Consider the following 7,085-nt stretch of genomic DNA (forward strand, 5'->3'; position numbering starts at 1 on the left):
CCTTTAATGATTTTGGATTACTGGCCATAATTCTATTGATTAAATAATTAAGATCTAACACTTGAGAGAGGGGATTGAAATTTGGATTGGGTAAATCACATCGTCAGATGTTTTTAATGTGCAAAAGACGTATAACTCTGGTGAATCCATAAAAAGAACCTTGCCTGCATCTATTATTTGTTACTTGATTTTGAATAGATATATTAAAATTAGTACTAGATAATACAGTTCTATTTATCACTTAAAAAAGGGAATAGAAGAATTGCGAGTTCTTGGTTAATAAACATGACGAGATTTAATGTTATTTTAGTCAATTTTAATTTAGCATAGGGGAGACCAGAAGAAATCATATCTCTAGAATGATTTAATCACTGAATTTCAACTGCTTGCTAAGATTTACATGAATCGTTATTTTCTTTGAATTGATTATAAACTAAGTCATTGATTTTTCTAAATAAAGTTGAACTATGTCAATTATGGTACTTAATATACAGTTTAAATAATTACTCCTCGTCTGATCGATATTTGTACTCATACCTAGTACTAAAACTTGACACCGTACACTTGCGGTAGTAAAAACACGCAACAAGTTTTTGGTGCCGTTGCCGGGGAGTAAATTATTTAATTGCATATTAATATCGTTACTAAGTAGTCTTGACTTTAATTTAGACTTTATTTTATTTATTTATTTTGTTAATTTAGAATCTCTCCTGTTTTGCAGTGCATGTGACGATATCAAAATCCCGACTTGCTAATTTTTTATCCAGAAATCGAAAAACTGCCAGCCGATTAAGAAAAGCAAGAAGAGAGAAAATTAAAGCAATGGCTGAAAACAGAGATAATCAGAATGAACTCCCGAGAGAGGTGCCAATCCGAGAGAATTTCCGCCCAGTCGTCAACGCTCACTACTCCAGAATAGCTCGCGGAACCATTGCTGCTAATTACTTCGAGCTAAAGCCCGCACTCATCAACATGGTTCAACAGAACCAGTTTGGAGGAGCATCCACTGCAGATCCCCATCTTTACCGAAGAACTTTTATGGAGATCTCGGACACGGTAAAAATTAACGGTGTTTCTGACGAAATTATTAGATTGCGTCTGTTTCCGTTTTCTCTTAGGGATCAAGCAAGGAGTTGGCTCCAATCTCTACCTCTGGGGAGTATTACTACATGGGCAGATTTGGTTACGAAGTTTCTATCAAAGTATTTTCCTCGTGCCAAGTCTGCTCAGCTGAAAATAGATATCACCAATTTCAGACAGAGGGAATTCAAGGTGTTATATGAGGCTTGGGAGTGATACAAAGAATTACTCAGGAAGTATCCGAATCATGGATATGCAGATCGGGTGCAGATTGAGTTATTTTACAGTGGTTTGGATGGGCCAACTAGAGTGAATGTGAATGCAGCCGTCGGAGGTACTATTTTCTCCAAAACACCTGATGAGGCTTATGAATTTCTTGAACAGATAACCATTAACAGTTACCAGTTGGCTAGTTAGAGATCAGGACCAAAGAAACTTGCTGGAGTGTATGTCGTAGACCCGATCACATCACTTACTGCATAGGTCTTGGCGTTGACCACACAGATTGTAGGGAAGAACAAGGCAGGCCAATCTACGTCTGATGTAGCACTGGTGACTGCCGAAGAAGAGCCTGTTGTGGAAGAAGCTCAGTACATCAACAACAATCGTGGCTATGGAGGATATCGAGGTAACATTCCCCCTAATACTTATCATCCAGGTTTAAGGAATCACGAGAATTTCTCTTATGCGAACAACAAGAACGTGTTGAATCCTCCACCGGGGTTCAATACACAGAAGGGTGAAGGAAAGTCGTCTTTTGAGGATCTAGTTGGGACGTTTGTGGTTGATTGTTGGAAAAGAATGGCTAGAACTGAGTTTCGTCTTGATAGCATGGAGACACACATGGGGAATATGGGTTCCACGATGAAGTCCTTGGAAACATAGATTGGGCAATTAGCCAATGCTTCGAAAGATTAGAATAGAGGACAGTTCCCAAGCAATACAGAGGTGAATCCTAGGGCGCAATGCAAAGCTGTCACACTGAGGAGTGGCAAGGAAATTGGAATCCCAGAGCCAACTGAAGAGAATGTAGATATTCTTGCTGAGGAAGATGATGGAAAGGGTGTAAGTGTTGGTAAAGAGAAAGTAAAGGAACCAAAAAAAGTGCTTGAACAGCAGCCTTTACCGAAGATGAAGCTTCCATATCCACATAGGTTAAAGAAGAAAGGGTTAGACGATCAGTTTGCGAAGTTTCTGGAAATCTTCAAGAAAATACTCGTTAACATCCCATTTACCGATGCATTGGAGCAAATGCCCAATTACGCTAAATTTATCAAGGATGTGATGTCCAAGAAGAGGAAACTTCAAGAATTTGAGACTGTGAAGCTAACCGAAGAGTGCAGTGTCATACTCCAAAGGAAACTCCCACAAAAACTCAAAGATCCAGGGAGCTTGCATGTTCCTTGTGTTATTAGTGGCTCTAGAGTAAATAGGGCTTTATGTTATTTAGGTGTTAGTATTAATTTAATTCTTTTTTCTATTTACAGGACCATGAAGCTTGGCGAGGTAAAGCCTAGCACTATTACTTTGCAACTGACGGACATATCACTTACATATCCACGAGGGATAGTAGAGGATGTGCTGGTAAAGGTAGACAAATTCATATTTCCTGCTGATTTTGTAATTCTAGATATGGAGGAAGACCAGGAGACTCCACTTATCTTTGGAAGGCCATTATTGGCCACTGGAAAAGCCTTGATTGATGTGCACAAGGGCGAGCTCACACTGAGAGTAGTTGGAGATGAAGTTGTGTTCAATTTCTACAACACCATCACAGGGCCAAATGGGGTAAGTACTGGTAATAGTATTGATATCATTGATTCATGTGTATCCCAAGTGGGTGCGGGTAGGTTGAAAAAAAATGCCTTAGTGAGATGCTTATTGGAATCAGCATCTACAGTGGATGAAGAGGACTGGGACGTGAGAGGGGAGTTGATTGCTCTCAATATGCTGCCTAAAGAAAACTTTTATGCCCAGCACGAAGAGTTACTTGACAATGCGAGCAAAGAATTACCAAAAGCATCTCCTGAATTAAAGAAATTTCCGAGTCACTTGTGTTATGCATTCTTAGATGACAGTTCGTCCTATCTGGTAATTATATCTTCTTCTCTTACTATTGATGAGAAAGATAGGTTGTTGAGAGTATTGCGAGAGTTTAAATATGCTTTGGGATGGAAAGTTTCTGATAAAAAGGGGATCACCCCTACTGTTTGTATGCATAAAATCTTGATGTAGGAATCCTATTCCCCTTATGTTGATCATCAGAGGAGGCTTAATCCAGCCATGAAAGAAGTGGTGAGAGCTGAGGTATTAAAATTGTTAAATGCTGGTGTTATTGTTGCTATATCTTACAGTTCTTGGGTTTCACCAGTGCAAGTAGTGCCTAAGAAGTGAAGTGTGACTGTGGTAAGGAATGAGAGGAATGAATTGATTTCAACTCGTCTAGTAACTGGTTGGCGAGTGTGTATATATTATAGGAAATTGAATAATGCCACAATGAAAGATCACTTCCCCCTCCCCTTTATTGACCAGATGCTTGATAGAGTAGGTGGTTATCACTATTATTGCTTTCTAGATGGTTATGCAGTTTACAATCAAATTGTCATAGCACGGGAGGATCAAGAGATGACTACCTTCACTTGCCCCTACGGTACATTTTCTTTCAGGAGAATGCCATTTGGACTTTGCAATGCACCTGCTATGTTTCAGCGGTGTATGATGGCCATATTTTCTGAGATGGTGGAGGAAATCATGGAAGTTTTCATGGATGATATATATGTCTTTGGTTCATCATTTGATCATTGTTTGCAGAATCTGACACTTGTTTTGTAGAGATGTCAGGTGAAGAATTTAGTTTTGAATTGGGAGAAATGTCACTTCATGGTTCAGGAAGGTATTGTTCTTGGGCACAAGATTTTGGCTAGAGGAATGGAAGTGGACAGAGCCAAAGTCGTGGCGATTGAAAATCTCCCACCGCCGAAGAATGTTAAAGCGATCAGAAGTTTCTTGGGACATGCCGGGTTTTATCGTCGCTATATTAAATATTTCTCTAAAATCACTAGACCTTTGTGTAATTTGTTATAGAAAGATTCTACATTTATTTTTGACGATGATTGTTTGCAGGCATTTAACAGGATCAAGACATCACTGATTTCTGCACCCATCATGATAGTGCCCGACTGGAAGGAGCCCTTTGAGCTCATGTGCGATGCTAGCGACTATTCTGTGGGAGCAGTTTTGGGACAAAGGAAAGATAAGATGTTCAAAGCTAACTACTATGCAAGTTGCACACTTAATGCAGCCCAACAGAATTACACAACCACTGAGAAAGAAATGCTAGCAGTGGTGTTTGCATTCGAAAAGTTCAGAACTTATCTCATTGGAACCAAGGTAATTGTTTTCACTGACCATGCGGTTCTTCGTTACTTGTTTGCCAAAAAGGATGCAAAGTCCAGATTGATACGATGGATAATCCTACTTCAAGAATTTGACTTTGAAGTCAAAGACAAGAAAGGCTGCGAGAACCAGGTGGCATATCACTTGTCACGCCTGGAGCTGGAAGAAGGAACTGAAGGCGGAGCTATCAATGAGTCATTCCCAAACAAACAACTCTGCAAGGTAAAATGTTACGCATCCATGGTTTGTATATATAGCTAATTTTCTTGCTGCAGGTGAATTACCACCAGATTTAACTCATCACCAAAAGAAGAAATTTCTTCATGATGCCAAGTTTTATCTGTGGGACAATTCCTTCGTGTTCAAGAGATGCGCTGATTAGATAATTAGACGGTGTGTAGCAGAGGAAAAAACAGGTACGATTCTAGAGCAGTGTCATTCCTCACCCTATGGTGGACATTTTGGAGCATCTAGAACAGCAGCCAAGGTATTACAGTCGGGTTTCTATTGCCTAATCTGTTTAAGGACAGTTATACTTTAGTAAAGTCATGTGATAAATGCCAAAGAGTCGGCAATATTTATAGATGCCACGAGTTACCACTAACAAATATTTTTGAGGTCGAACTTTTTGATTTTTGGGATATTGATTTCATGGGTCCATTCACATCCTGTTTTGGTCAATCTTATATTTTACTTGATGTTGACTATGTATCCAAATGGATGGAAGCAATTGCCACCAGTACTAATGATGCTCGGGTTGTTGTTAAGTTTGTCCGCAGGAACATCTTTACAAGATTTGGAACTCCTAGAGCCATAATTAATGATGAAGATACACATTTCTGTAACAAAGTTTTCAACTCACTGTTGGCTAAGTATGATGTGAAGCACAGGGTGACACTAGCATACCACCCGCAAGCTAATGGGCAAGCAGAAATATCCAACCGGGAGATCAAGGAGATATTATAAAAAATAGTGAAGACAAACCGGAAGGATTGGAAAATTAAGATTGATGATGCCTTATGGGCGTACAGGACTGCATACAAGACACCTATCGGGATGTCGCCTTATAGGTTGGTTTTTGGGAAAGCTTGCCATCTACCTCATGGAACTGGAGCACAAAGCCTTTTGGGCTGTAAAAAAGCTGAATTTTGATACGGAAGCATCTGGCAAGCAACGACTGTTGCAGTTGAACGAGATGGAGAAATTCAGAAATGATGCATACGAGAATGCAAAGATATACAAAGAAAAGGCCAAGAGATGGCATGACAGACAGATTCTTTAACAAGACTTCAAACCAGGACAACAAGTGTTATTGTTCAATTCTCGACTAAGGTTGTTTCCTGGTAAGTTAAAATCACAATGGTCTGGACCATTCGCAGTGGAAACAGTGTATCCATATGGGGCACTTGAGTTGAAGTGCAACAACGGTGAGACATTCAAGGTAAATGGTCAGAGGGTCAAGCATTACTTTGGAAGTGAAGTGCAACCCATGGACAACCTCCCCCTTGGAGAACCGAAGTAGAAAGAAGAAAGTCAGGCTGATGATTATAAACCAAGCATTGTGTGGGAGGCAACCCACAATTATCTTTAACAATCATTTTGTTTAGATTAATTTATTTTCTTAAATCCTTTATTTGTGAATTTTTACTATCTCCATTCTAGTATTGATTTGAATTATTTTACTTTTGCAAGTTTTTTTTTAAAAAAAGAGATAGAGTGCATCGCGCATATGCGCGATTTATTATCGCGCACATGCGCACGCCCCAGCGTGGAAGGCATAGGACTTCGCGCATATGCGCCTGTAAGAGGCACGCATATGCACGATATGACAAGACAGAAAATGCGGGACAGTAACTTCGACGCATATGCGCTGGTTTAGGGCACGCATATGCGCGCGATCTAATTTTAAAAAAAAAATCGTGAACCCTGCTTCAGAAAAAATACAACCACCTACACAGCCGCCTCCCATCTTCAGAAAATCACACCGCGCTGCACCTCTCTGAAAGCTGCACTCCGAAGCTTCGTTCACGGCCGTGACCTCCGACCACACTCCGATTTCCATTCGCTTTCTGGTGCAAGGGTTTTATCCATATTTTATTCAAATATTGAGATTAGTTAGATTTTGTGTTCGATCTATATGCGAAACTTGTGAATTTGGTGTCACTCACTGCTCTAAAGCATTTTGTGACTGGGTTGTACTTGGTATTGATAACTAGACTAGTTGGTGTGGTGAGTCGATTATATTTGTTCTAACGCAAGTTTTGGGTCCGATTATCTATTATTTTGGCTCCTCGGTTGGTTGAATTTAGTGTATGGGTGTGGGCATTGCATTATTGTATTACATGGCGCTGAAAAAGAAATCCAAAAAGGGTGCCTCTTCCTCCTCAAGTTTTGATTCTCGTAGGTTTTGGAATGATGAGGCTCAATAAGTCTATGAGAGTTCTATAACAAGATCCATCATCCCGGAACGGAGATTTGATTTGTCAATTCCACGTGTTGTTATTGTGGAGGAACTGGAACGTCGAGGATGGGTTGAATTTTTTCAACACCCTTTGGATGTCGTTATCTCGGTTGTGAGAGAATTATACGCAAACCTCGGGATACGTCAC

At 40.0% G+C, this 7,085-nt stretch overlaps 1 protein-coding gene across 1 annotated transcript; it reads left to right on the plus strand.

Annotated features, from left to right (window-relative positions):
• Positions 1-822: 822 nt before the first annotated feature.
• Positions 823-5,442, plus strand: LOC142506338 (uncharacterized). Its single transcript, XM_075619463.1, has 9 exons — positions 823-1,056; positions 1,119-1,202; positions 1,564-1,863; positions 1,999-3,171; positions 3,316-3,456; positions 3,613-3,858; positions 3,970-4,065; positions 4,204-4,698; positions 5,002-5,442. The coding sequence occupies exons 1-9, from the start codon at positions 823-825 to the stop codon at positions 5,440-5,442; spliced, it is 3,210 nt and encodes a 1,069-aa protein (XP_075475578.1).
• The last annotated feature ends 1,643 nt before the right edge of the window (positions 5,443-7,085 follow it).

This window comes from Primulina tabacum, chromosome 1 (assembly GCF_025594145.1).
Source record: "Primulina tabacum isolate GXHZ01 chromosome 1, ASM2559414v2, whole genome shotgun sequence".
Taxonomy (NCBI): domain Eukaryota; kingdom Viridiplantae; phylum Streptophyta; class Magnoliopsida; order Lamiales; family Gesneriaceae; genus Primulina; species Primulina tabacum.